At 45.7% G+C, this 14,038-nt stretch overlaps 1 protein-coding gene across 1 annotated transcript in view; it reads left to right on the top strand.

Annotated features, from left to right (window-relative positions):
- si:dkey-34d22.1 (discoidin, CUB and LCCL domain-containing protein 1) overlaps window positions 1-14,038 on the top strand; it is a 114,126-nt gene that overhangs the window by 43,188 nt on the left and 56,900 nt on the right. The window contains exon 3 of the mRNA XM_068006724.1: window positions 4,367-4,504. Within this exon, the coding sequence (XP_067862825.1) occupies window positions 4,367-4,504 (138 nt within the window). The remainder of the gene's footprint in view (window positions 1-4,366; window positions 4,505-14,038) is intronic.

Below are 14,038 nucleotides of genomic sequence, written 5' to 3'. Positions count from 1 at the left end.
TGAGGAGTGTACATATTACAGAGAGGGAGGTGCTGGAAGTCTTAACGTGCATCAAGGAGATAAATCTCCGGGACCTGATTAAATGTATCCCAGGACATTATGGGAGGTTAGGGAGGAAATTGCGGGTCCCCTAGTAGAGATATTTGAATCATCGACAGCTATGGGTGAGGTGCCTGAGGATTGGAGGGTAGCAAATGTTGTGCCTTTGTTTAAGAAGGGCGGCAGAGAAAAGCCTGGGAACTACAGACCGGTGAGCCTGACATCTGCAGTGGGTAAGTTGTTAGAGGGTATTCTGAGAGACAGGATCTACAGGCATTTGGAGAGGCAGGGACTGATCAGGAAAAGTCAGCATGGTTTTGTGAGAGGAAAATCATGTCTCACGAATTTGATTGAGTTTTTTGAAGGGGTAACCAAGAAGATAGATGAGGGCTGTGCAGTAGACGTGGTCTACATGGACTTCAGCAAAGCCTTTGACAAGGTACCGCATGGTAGGTTGTTACATAATGTTAAATCTCACGGGATCCAAGGTGAGGTAGCCAATTGGATACAAAATTGGATTGACGACAGAAGACAGAGGGTGGTTGTAGAGGGTTGTTTTTCAAACTGGAGGCCTGTGACCAGCGGTGTGCCTCAGGAATCGGTGCTGGGTCCGCTGTTATTTGTTATTTATATTAATGATTTGGATGAGAATTTAGGAGGCATGGTTAGTAAGTTTGCAGATGACACCAAGATTGGTGGCATTGTGGACAGTGAAGAAGGTTATCTAGGATTGCAACGGGATCTTGATAAATTGGGCCAGTGGGCCGATGAATGGCAGATGGAGTTTAATTTAGATAAATGTGAGGTGATGCATTTTGGGAGATCGAATCGGGCCAGGACCTACTCCGTTAATGGTAGGGCGTTGGGGAGAGTTATAGAACAAAGAGATCTAGGAGTACAGGTTCATAGCTCCTTGAAAGTGGAGTCACAGGAGGATAGGGGTGGTGAAGAAGGCATTCAGCATGCTTGGTTTCATTGGTCAGAACATTGAATACAGGAGTTGGGATGTCTTGTTGAAGTTGTACAAGACATTAGTTAGGCCACACTTGGAATACTGTGTACAGTTCTGGTCACCCTATTATAGAAAGGATATTATTAAACTAGAAAGAGTGCAGAAAAGATTTACTAGGATGCTACCGGGACTTGATGGTTTGACTTATAGGGAGAGGTTGGATAGGCTGAGACTTTTTTCCCTGGAGAGTAGGAGGTTTAGGGGTGATCTTGTAGAAGTCTATAAAATAATGAGGGGCATAGATAAGGTAGATAGTCAAAATCTTTTCCCAAAGGTAGGGGAGTCTATAACGAGGGGGCATAGATTTAAGGTGAGAGGGGAGAGATACAAAAGGGTCCAGAGGGGCAATTTTTTCACTCAAAGGGTGGTGAGTGTCTGGAACGAGCTGCCAGAGGCAGTAGTAGAGGCGGGTACAATTTTGTCTTTTAAAAAGCATTTGGACAGTTACATGGGTAAGATGGGTATAGAGGGATATGGGCCAAGTGCAGGCAGTTGGGACTAGCTTAGTGGTATAAACTGGGCGACATGGACATGTTGGGCCGAAGGGCCTGTTTCCATGTTGTAAACTTCTATGATTCTATTCTATAACTACAATCTCTGTATTGTTCCCCTCTTTTGTGAAGACAGACGCAAGGTATTCATTAAGAACCATACCCATGTCTTCCACCTCCACACACAGGTTACCTTTTTGGTCTCTAATAGGCCCTACTCTTTCCTTAGTTCTTCTCTTGATCTTCATGCATTTATAAAAGATCTTTGGGTTTTCCTTGACTTTACTTGCCAATATTTTTTCATGCCCTCTCTCTTTGCTTTCCTAATTTCCTTTTTAATTTCACCCCTGCACTTTCTATACTTTCTAGGCTTTCTGCAGTATTGAGCTCTCGGTATCTGACATAAGCTTCCCTTTTTTGCCTTATCCTACCCTGTATGCTCCTTGACATCCAGGGAGCTCTAGATTTGGAACCCCGTCCTTTTTCTTTGTGGGAACTTATACGCTATGAACCTTCACTATCTCTTCCTTGAATGCCTCCCACTGCTCTGACACTGATTTACCTTTTAAGTAGCTGTTTCCAGTCCACTTTTGCTAAATTACATCTCAGCTTAGTAAAATTGGCCTTTCCCCAATTGAGAATTTTTACTCCTGGTCTATCTTTGTTCTTTTCCATAACTACGCTAAATCTAACTGAATTATGATCACTACCACCCAAATGCTCTCCCACTGATATCCCTTCCACCTGCCCAGCTTCATTCCCTAAAACTAAGTCTGGAACTGCCCCCTCTCTTGCTGGGCTCGTTGCTTTGTTTGATAACGCTCTTGTGAAGCGCATTATCTCCTTGACTAGCTCCCTTTATTGGATATATCTGCAATTACATAATGGGCTATAATTTGCTGTAGCAGGGCATCTAATGACATCTGCTGTTAATTAGATTTGCCCTTGCATGTTTAGGTTTTAAAATTTTTTGCGTGGCAAGTTGCTGAGAGTGTGAGCTGATAACATCGCAGTGAGAGAAACCGGGCATCTGGGACCTGAGTGAACAGGACAAGCAACTGTGTATCTCCCTAACCAATCAGTTTGAAGGATTGTGAAATAAGCAGCGCAGGAACTGAGAAGGAAGGGTAAATTAGAGTGGGTGAATTCAATGTCAAATCAGGTACAGAAAGAGAAATAAAGGGAAGGAAAGAAAAATTGGATTAAGAGAGAGGAAAAAGTTAAATGTTTACTTTTTAAATTTTACATTTTTAAAATCTCCAACAACAATTAATACCTGAAGCAATGAGACTCCACACTTGTAATAGTTCATTTTCAGTACCACAGAGGTTGATTGGCAGTAATTAACACTTATCACATCGTTAAACAGGTACTTAGACTTGAAATGGCAAGACTTAACTTTCTGTGGCGAATTGAGTTCATATCTACCATGCAAATACAGCAACTTCACGCCATTCGATATGTTTCAATGGTGAGGCAGACAGCGAGTTGCCATTTCCGCGAAGCTAACGGCGGAGAGGCGCAACTTGGACAGCAACTTTTGGATATTGGCATTTAAACACGCATCTGCTTTTCGCCTGAAGCTGTACCATTTACGCATAAAGCCTTTCCACCATCTACAAGGCACAAGTCAGGAGTGTGATGGAATACTCTCCACTTGCCTGGATGAGTGCAGCCTCAACAACACTCAAGAAGCTCGACACCATCCAGGACATAGCAGCCCGCTTGATTGGTACCCCATCCACCACCCTAAATATTCACTCCCTTTACCACCGGCGCACTGTGGCTGCAGTGTGTACCATCCACAGGATGCACTGCAGCAACTCGCCAAAGCTTCTTCGACAGCACCTCCCAAACCCGTGACCTCTACCACCTAGAAGGACAAGAACAGCAGGTACGTGGGAACAACACCACCTGCACGTTCCCCTCCGAGTCACACACCATCCCGACTTGGAAATATTTTGCCATTCCTTCATCATTGCTGGGTCAAAATCCTGGAACTCCCTTCCTAACAGCACTGTGGGAGAACCTTCACCACATGGACTGCAGCGGTTCAAGAAGGCGGTTCACCACCACCTTCTCAAGGGCAATTAGGGATGGGCAATAAATGCTGGCCTCGCCAGCAACGCCCACATCCCATGAACGAATAAAAAAAAACGTCAAGCACAATTAGCCTCACTTGTTTTGAGAGCAAAATCTGGCCCATTATAATTATAAACACTGCAGGAACATGCAGTATTCCACAGTATGGCACACATATGTTGCAGGTCTGCTGCATCAAAAATTGTTTTACTGCAAGGTGATATTAAGTGCTAATGTGGTAAGAATTACATGCTTTGGACACACACCTAGTCTTTCATTACTTCTAGATCAATAGATTATTTGTATTGCTTTACATCATAAATAGTCTGCTAAAGTATATAATGTATGAGATACCAGATTTCAGAGTAATGATGTCGATTAATAACAGCAGCAACAAGCGCTCCGTGGAGGGAATTGTAATGTTTGGGTTGGATCCCAGGAAACTTTACAATTTAACAACCTGAAGGCACTCATTGCCTAGGTTCACTTATGAAGAATAACCACCCGATCATGGTACTGGAGGACAACCAGACCTATGGAACCATACCCCAACAAAAGTCACTCTCCTCAGGAGAGGAGGGGAGAAAATTAAATGGGGGAGGGAATCATATCAGGAGAAAAGGCTGCAACACTGAACAGTGTAACTACTTCAGTATTCTTCTTATTCCATCCAGTCTTCTTTGAGCTGGAATGACGTTGCTGCTTCACATAATGTTTGAAGTTGTACACATTTTCTTGGCAGGTCCTTACTGCGGAAAGCTGGGTAGAGTGCCTCCAAGAATACAGTTATCATCCAGTGTTGTGACTGTGGAGTTCAGAAGCATCACTCATATATCAGGAAGAGGATTTCTGCTCTCGTATGCGACTACTGACCACCCAGGTAAGGGTCGTCAACATTCGCTTATCTCTAATACCAATTAGTTATGTTGATAGTAAATGCAATCTGCCTAAACCGTCAACATATTGACCCAAACTTGCTTCAGGAAGCTTCAGTATTCTGCGACCCGGCGGTGTCTGCACCAACCAGTCGGTCTTACCATTTTTCAGTAGCCTAATTGGAAACTGCCACGAACCAGACTGTTAAGGTTCAGAAATCTTGATGTTTAATAAGAAATTTCAAAATCAATTTGGATTACATTAATCTGAAGTGAAGTAAATTGTTCTAGTCCATAAAGAGGCTTTTCACCAAAGTATATTCACTATCTGTATCAAATTAAGTCTGCGCTATGCGTTGTTTTGTACAGTGGAGCAAAAAGTGAGAGATTTTAATCAAAGTTGTTTACAAGAGCCTGATTCCAATCAATTTGTTTTCTGAGCCATTTAGCATTGGCAGTGTAAAGTGAATTCCAAGTAAACAGATTTGTATCATTTATATGGTGTTACCCAGCGAAAGTCTCACTCATTTACAATTACTTCTAGATGCACCTGCTAATCTGTCAACCTGTCACGACAAATCATATCTACAGTTTTTTTTCCCATAAAAGCCTAGGTAAAGGTTGGAAATGTGTGAAGATGTATCCACTTCTCATACCCAATTTATATCGCAGAAACATTTGTGACCTGGTTCCTGTTGTACCAAATCTATCCTGTTTATTCTGTACAGCAGGTATGGCAGCACTGAAAAAACTGTACATATAGATTTATGGAGGGTAAACAATGAACATTCACAGAATAGGAATTGTTCAAAGTCATTCTATTGTATGCATAGGCTCGTTACACCCATTGAGATGAAGTGAGCCTCTGTTTTCCTTGTGAGCTTCTGTAAAATTACTTGCTCCGAATCTATTAATGCCCCAAGCCCTTCCTAGAGTCTCATTTATTTTACAGGCCTAACTATGACTCTTAGTTTGAATGTAAAACACAATCATTTATGTAAACTATGTAAAAGTTTAGTCTATCCAGTTAAAATGCTAATAAGAATTTAAATGGGAATCGACAGTCAACCGGTGAAAATAAACAGTGTGAAGCAGTTTATTTTAAAGCTCTGTTACTGCAATGGCTTTGTAATGATTGAGGAATCCGTAATGAGCAGAAGTTACTGGGAGTAATAAATTGCCCTGTGCTTCTGGTGATCATGATATCAAGGGAACAAGTAGAGACAGAAAATCAGTGTGGGTGAGTTGTGATTTGGCTGGAGATGGGAAGTTCTGCATTGTTGGAAAGTGGTAGATTTTTGCCGTGGCTGCAGTCTGTTACTGGAGTACATTGTCCATCTGAGAAGAACAGGAACTTTGGGGTAGAAATGCATCATGGGCAGTAACCCATCGGCCATTGCCTGATCCTCAGTTCCAATGCTTCTCTCCGTTTCCCCTTCCCGTTAGGTTCCTCTGGATCAAACCCATTCACTGCCCAAGACAGCATATTCCTAGGCCTCGACCCATGCCACCCTTTAACTGACTGCTGGGAGATATGGGGTGGCAGCATAGGCCTCTGACCAGTTCCTCCTTCCTAAAGGATATGTGTCCAGCCTTGACACGTCGCAGCTGTAATCTCTGTATATGGAACCATGGATCTGCATTTTACTATGTTGTGGTACAGAGCATGGATCTTGATGATCCCTAATTCACTTCACCTCTATTTTGCTGCTATTGGTTTCACTTTAGCAAATCTGTAAGTTAAAATTAATGCAACCAATCACCTATTTTTTTTTTGGAAAACTTTTATTTAGTATGTACATCCATGCAACATGGTAGCCCACATTATTGATGGTGCGGGAGCAGCTATAACTGGAGGAGGACTACTCAGGAGGCCATACCCGTAGCGGGTATTCAGGGAGCACTTCTCCTACATGAACTTCACTGAAGAGTAATGTATGAGGCGCCTTTGTTTCACAAAGGAGGCTGCCATTGAACTATGTCACCTGCTGCAACCACAACTCCAGCCTCGCACTAGGTTATGGACAGCACCGCCTGTGGCTGTCAAGTCCCTTAACTCATGCCGCGTGCTACTTCTAGGCTGCAAGAGTTGACATCAGCAACATTTTACCGTTCGCAGTCCACCGTTGTATCAAGAAGGGCAAGGAGGCTCTCTACGCCACAAAGAACACCTAAATCTCATTCCCCAGAGACAGAGCGAAGCAGGACGAGAGAGCACTAGGCTTCAACCGCATGGCAGGCTTCCCCAGAGTGTGTCGGGTGAGATAGATGCAAGAAGAGACAAAGAGGATAAGGTGTGGAGATACCCTGCGCGAGGTCTCCATTGTGGCCAATCACCATGGCCATGTATCTGCTCCTGTCCGTGATGGCCAACACTCTCTCTTTGAGGGGGGAGAGGGTGTGCTGGGAGGCTTAGCCTCCTCCGCTGGCAGCCTGTCGTCTGGAGTTGTGGGCGACCTTCTCCCGTAAGAAAGGAGTGTGTTTAGGGACAGTCTGGTGAGGTGTTTAGAGAATGTGCCTATCATGGTAGAATAGCTGGTACACAGTTTGTCAGATGTGGGGAAGCGAGGGTTAGAATAGTGGTGAGTGTGTGAATCTGAGAAGACGGAGGTGGAGGGAAGTGTGATGTGGTGATTGTAGGCGAGTGAAGGGAAGCGTGAGAGAGGGGTATTGAGTAGTGAGGCTGAAGATGGTGGAGGTGTGAGCAGGGAGTAAGAGAGCAGTATTCTTACCTGGCGTGCAGCCAATGAATAATGTGGGTAGCTGCACACCTGACTCATGATAATGAACAGGCAATACAAATATTACATGCAGCCTGGAACAATACTAACAGGCATGTGCAGTGTGCACCCCACCCCTGCACATCCATTTTTGGGCGTGATCCAATTTCTAGACCGGTGCTTTTACCTCTAAGCCGTCAGGGAGCTCGCCATACAATTTTGATGTTATTACTTTTCAGAATACAAGTCACAGATAATATTATGACATCCGAGAACAGTTGAAAATGTTTTCACTTTGAAAGGGTCCTTTTAGAAACCATTAATTCATCATGGTGGGAAAATCAACCTATCCCCACATAGAATTTTGAACCTAGATTTATTTCATGAGCTCAAGACATGAAATTGCCACAGTTTGGCGATTGCTGCCTTAACAGTGTTAGAAATAAAATTGCCTAAGTCTGTTTCGGGGCTTGAGGCTGGTCACATCACTTCAGAAAAACGTGAAAATTATTGTGGTTAGGAAACAAAATCAGTCATCTTGAACTGACCACTGTTCTGATTTTGCTTGTCGGGTCAAAATGTGTAGTTTCAATTTATCGGAAGCAGCGTGGTTAAAACAAAAAGGGGTAGCAATTCATCTCGCTGATTCATTTGTTCATTGTGGTCTTTGATGAATAAGATGAGTGGGTGGGCTTACAGGAAGCTGCAGATAGTGGTTTTTGGTATTCAGGGCTGTGCTGTTTCCTGAGGGGATTTTCTGCTGGAAACAAAATGGAAAGTTATACTAAACCTTCCTGTCGGATTGAAATGTCCGTGTTTCCACAACCTCTCAAACAACTGGGAACATTGCATTTCTCAGAATAATTTTGTTCACTCTTGAAGATAAGGGAATCACTTGTTTGGAACTCAGGAACAGGAGAATACCATTCAGCCCATCGAACCTGTTCTGCTATTCAATTAGCTCACGGCTGATGTGTTTTTAAAAATTAATTCTTGGGATATGGGCGTCACTAGCAAGGCCGGCCTTTATTGCCCATCCCTAGTTGCCCTTGAGAAAGTGGTGGTGAGTCGCCTTTTTGAAACCTCTGCAGTCCATGTGGTGAAGGTTCTCCCATTGTGCTGTTGGGTAGGCAGCTCTGGGATTTTGACCCAGTGACCATAAAGGAACGACTATATCTGTCAAAGTTGGGATGGTGTGTGACTTGGAGGAGATTTTGTAGGTGTTGGTGTCCCATATTCCTGCTGCCCTTGTCCTTCTAGGTGGTGGAGGTCGCAGATTTGGGAGGTGCTGTCGAAGAAGCCTTGGCAAGTTGCTGTAGTGCATCCTGTAGAAAGGACACACTGCAGCCATAGTTCGCTGGTGGTGGAGGGAATAGATATTCAAGGTGGTGAATGGGCTGCCGATCAAGCGGACTGCCCCCATTCAGGCAAGTGGAGAGTATTCCATCACACTCCTGACTTGTGCCTTGTAGGTGGTGGAGAGCCTTTGGGGAGTCAGGAGGTGAGTCACTTGCCACAGAATACCCAGCCTCTGACCTGTTTTAGTAGCCACAGTGTTTGTGTGGCTGGTCCAGTTGCGTTTCTGGTCAATGGTGATTCCCAAGATGATGTTGGTCGGGGATTCTGTGATGGTAATCCCATTGAATGTCATGGGAAGGTAAGCAGACTCTCTTTTATTGGAGATAGTCATTGCCTGGCACTTGTGTATCATGAATGTTACTTATCAGCCCAAGCCTGGATGTTGTCCAGGTCTTGCTGCATGTGGGCATGGACTGCTTCATTATCTGAGGAATTGCGAATGGAGCTGAACACTGTGCAGTCATCAGTGAACGGCCCCACTTCTGACCTTATGATGGAGGGAAGGCCATTGATGAAGCAGCTGAAGATTGTTGGGCCTAGGACGCTGCCCTGAGGAACTCCTGCAGCAACGTCACCGCCAGAAACGATTAGCCCCCAAAAAACAAATACCATCTTCCTTTGTACCAGGTTTGACTCTAGCCACTGGAGAGTTTTCCCCCTGATCCCCATTGACTTCAGTTTTACTAGGGCTCCTTGATGCCACACTAGGTCGAATTGCTGCTTGATGTCAAGGGCAGTCACTCTCACCTCCTAGAATTCAGCTCTTTTGTTCATGTTTGGACTAAGGCTGTAATGAGGTCTGGAGCCAAGTGGTCCTGGCAGAACCCAAACGGAGTATCAGTGAGCAGGTTATTGGTGATTAATTGCTGCTTGATTGCACTGTTGACAACTCCTTCTGCCATTTTGCTGATGATTGAGTGTAGACTGATGGGGCGGTAAGTGGCCGGGTTGGATTTTCCTGCTTTTTGTGGACAGAACATACCTGGGAAATACCATTTATCCACCGTTGCTCCATATCCATTTATACCCTTACCTAACAAAAATCTATCAATCTCAGTCGTGAAAATTTCAATTGACCTGGCATCCATAGCCTTTTGGGGGAGAGAGAGTTTCAGATTTCCACTACCCGTTTTGTGAAAAAATACTTCCTGATATCACTCCTAAATAGCCTTGGTCTCATGTTAAAATTATGCTCCCTAATTTTGTTCAATTGTCCTGATCCTCTATTGATTTCCTCTATGAATCTTTGGCTTTGGCCCCTCCCCACCTTCTTTAAGTTACCAACAAGCTCCAAAATGGGTTGTCCTGATCAATATCCTCCATTAGATCGCCCCTCAACCTTCTAAACTCAAAGGAATACAAGCCAAGTTTATGCAACCTATCCTCAAAATTTAACCCTTATGGTCCTGGTATCACCCTAGTGCATCTGCTGAAGAAGCAACGCAGTCTGTCTATGAAGCACAGCGTTTATGTGAGATTTTTATGTAATCTAAGTTGGGGCTAGAACAATCATTTTTTAAAAAACTTTGTGATGATACCAGAAAGCAACTTGTTACAGTTGTCTGGATATGCCGTGCTTTCTCATCTTTTAGATACATGGATATTGATTAGGACAACCCATTTTGGAGCTTGTTTAGTAACTTAAAGAAGGTGGGGGGCCGAGGCCAAAGATTCATAGAGAAAATCAATAGAGGATCAGGACAATTGAACAAAGTTTTTGCTAATTTTATATTAAATCCTTTGGCGGAACAATAACATCATTTTGGAGGGGTTATGGTTGCTGAGCTCCTCGTTGCCGGCAGAGCTTAAGTGGAGCATCAGTAGTGAGGGCCACAATGCTAGCCATGCAGAGACTAAATAGTGCTGTCACTGTTACAAATCCCAGCTGACTTTCTGTGCTCTGGTCTCTTTTTTTAAACAAGTCTTTACTTTTAAGAAGTCTATATTTTGTATTTTCACTTGATTTTTATTCAGTCTCAGGATGTGAGCCTCGCTGGCAAGGCTGGCAATTAATGCCCGTCCTCTTTTCTGTTTTCTTTTTAAGTTATCCACACAGCACTCCCCAGCTGAGGGATCAGGCTACGTGCTCCCGAGCTGCTGCCAGCACTTCTGTAATGAGCTGCAGGAAGTTGCTTGAAAGTAGCCAGAATGACTCACCTTTAATCCCTGTTCCCGACCCGACCCGACCCCATCCCTCCAATGGTCTAACATCAGCTCAGTGCCTGACAACCCAAAATTATGATCGCATGTAGGGAATTGTTGGGTCACTCCAGCGCTGGGCTTTGGCAGCTCTTTACGTTGGGCAGAGATTTGATGTGACCCCACCAGATGGGTAGTCCCCATGTTTATTGTTTCATCATCAGGTCTTGTGCACGTTTTGGCTCATTGAATCGTCTCCACCACATGGGATCACCTGATGGCAAAAAACTATTTGATTGGCTAACTGTCTGTAGTTAAGTAAATTCTGAGCACTGGAATGTTTTGTTCATGTTCTGACTCAAACGTTCGTCTACTTGAATGGAACAAGGTTTCAATTTACTATACAGCAGGATTAGATAGCTTAATTTCATATCTACCATATAATTTAATTTAATGTTTATATTTGCAACATACATTATGGGCTCGATTTTGGCGTCGGGTTTCCAGCGGGGGGGGCCCCGAAAATCCCGATATCCGGTCACGTGACCGGATCGCGACGAAATCCCGGCCACTTCCGGGTACCGCGCTGACGTGCGGGGCTGCGTGCGCAGGCCCCGCTGGTGGGAATCCAGCAGGCAATTAAAGCCAGCGGGGTTCCACTTGAGAGTACTTACCTTGCTTGTTGAGGTCAGTTAATGAGCTGAATCAGCTGTCAAAAGAGGAAGTGTGGGATTTTAGGTTCAAGGCAGTGAGTTTCCCACACTGGGGGAAACAGTCTCTCTCCAACCAGGCGTGTTGCAGCCAGCAGCCTGTGGCAGCTGCCAAGGTGCACTCCACGGGGGAGAGCCCTCACCCACGCAGGAGGCCACCGCCCCCACCACCCCCCGCCAAGCCAGAGGACAGACCGACACGAAACCGCAGCCCCAGTCCGAGGAACCACCCACCTACCCTGCACAACCCCTCAGACCAACACCTGCCAGATGGGTGGTGTGTGGACACCCTCGGAGGACGAACAGCATGACCAGCCCCAGCAGCCTCGCAGTCCACGCCGTCCGCCGCAGAGACGTGGAGCCCCCCAACATGGTGTTGTTGCACGCCCACCTGCACAGCAGGAGGGAGGGCTACCGCAGGGAGAGACGCATCGCAGAGGGCACTACCCTCGCCACAGGGTCCACAGACCGAGGCGCAGCTCCCCGGACCTCTCCGAGCAGCAGTGCACAGGGAGGCGCAGATTCGCTCGACATGTAGTCGTGGAGATCTGCAGGCTCTTTCATGCCGAGCTGCTCCTGGCTGGCCCCAGCACCAACTGCTTACCTGTCGCTGTCAAAGTCACCACTGCCCTCCACAACTTCTCCTCCGCATCCTTCCAGGGTGCAGCCGGCTACACCGCCGATGTCTCTCAGTCGTCTGCGCGGAAGAGCCCTGCAAATACACCTGCACCTACTCTGCAGTAACACGATGGGTGGCATCAGTGGTGGGTCCTCATAGTGATACCCAGGAGCGGGCATTATTGGACACAACGGACAGGATTCGCGGAGACATGGCAGTGGTGGTGTCAATATAATGTGTGCTGTTTGTTGCTCTGAAATTCAATATAGGTAACACCCAGGACAAACCCTCAGACACCCTTGTGCACCCCCTTCATGCTCACGACATGTTTGCCTTACGCTGCCTACTGCACATATGTGATGCATGCCCTGTGGCTGCAGCACAGGTGGTGGCAGGTTGAGTGAGGCTGGCCGTGAGGGAGATGCACGAGAGGTTGAGTATGGGATGGAGCAATGAGATTGTATGAGGATTGGGTCGCGTGTTAGTGGCAGGATGAGTACTGGCGAGGTGAGTAGGTGGAGGTAAGATGAGGATGGGGTTTGAGTGGGTATGAAGGGTGATGTGACAGAGTAGTGTTGGCGGTGCCAAAGGAGATGTGGGGTGGGGGCAGTGTTGTGGCAGACGGAGTGTAGGGGAAAGACTTTGTGTTCTCACTGTGGCTGACCTACTGCAGTCATTGCAGCGCCTCCTGCACTGTATGCAGGTGGGCGATATGTTGGTGGCGCAGGTGACCCCCTCTGCCACCTCGAGCCAGGCCTTCTTGGTGGCAGAGGCAGGCCACTTCCTCCCGCCCGCCGGGGGGAAGATCTCTGTCCTCCCCCTCCTCCTCACCCCATCTGATGATACCTGGGGTGAGGCATCATTAAACTGGGAGCAGCCTTCCCCCTGGGCTGCTCCATGCTGCAATTTGTCCCATTGGTTGCAGCATCTGTCAGTGGAGGACTGCCCCTTTAACTAGAGAGCCTCCAGCTGACAGATCGTACTGCGCATGCGCAGCCCGCCCGACGCGCAGACCAGCAGCGTGGACCCTGGAGGAGCAGGTAATTGATTCCCATTAGTGTGTTGCCTGCTACGATCGCGTGGGCAACCCACTAATTTCGCCGAGCGTGTTGACCACGCTCCCGGAGGACCACCCGCTGGGAACCCGCAGGCCTGCTAAATTCGAGCCCTATATGTTGTAAACTAAATAATGTATATTGATGTGGCAGTTTTTAAAAATTTTCGAAACAATATGCCTCTTCCACTTGGGAATTAAACTCAGGTTAAATCCTCTAGTAGAGAAAAATTTTGTGCTGTTACAGTTAAAACAGCCTTTTCCAATTTCTGTTTTCTCTAAACTGGGGCTCTTGGCTAAGCAAGGATCTGCTGGCTTAGCTCCATATGGACACAAGCAGAGAAGCTATTGGCAATAGACATCTTCTTTGTGTCCTGGTTAAACAGCTGCAGTTTACATTGGACCCTCACTAAAATAATTGCAAAAATAATCAGATGACAGTCAAAGCAACACCGCAACCTTGCGTGCTGGCTCATTTCAACTGTTTTGTTTCCTTTATTTGCTCTAAATGACTACATAGTAAACAGTTCTACCAAAGCATAGCTAATTTTTTCTCAAGAAAATGGAGTGGAGCCTACTCAAGGTAAATTCTGATGAGATGAAATTCTGTTGAAAGGAGAACTTGAGGATGTTAGTAATGAGTTTTAAACTATACAAGTAGGTTAAAAAAAAAACTTGTGAATACTGAAAATTTGAAATAAAAACAGAAATTACTTGAAATACATTGCAGCAAGCTGAAAATAGCAGTTAGAAACACTATACTTAGCTTCACTGTCCCAGAGCTAGGGAGGAAAGAAATCAGCTCGAGTTCCTATTCCTGATCATCATCATATGGCGAAACCTGCTGGAAAGTGCTTGTGTATGGACATTCTGAAAACGAGATTGGTTTCAGCTATGAAGCCCTCCAAGGTCAAGTAGCGGGTATGGTGGCATAGTGG

Source organism: Heptranchias perlo, chromosome 26 (assembly GCF_035084215.1).
Source record: "Heptranchias perlo isolate sHepPer1 chromosome 26, sHepPer1.hap1, whole genome shotgun sequence".
Taxonomy (NCBI): domain Eukaryota; kingdom Metazoa; phylum Chordata; class Chondrichthyes; order Hexanchiformes; family Hexanchidae; genus Heptranchias; species Heptranchias perlo.
The sequence above is the reverse complement of the archived record's forward strand: the minus strand, read 5'-3'. Positions and strand labels throughout refer to the sequence as shown.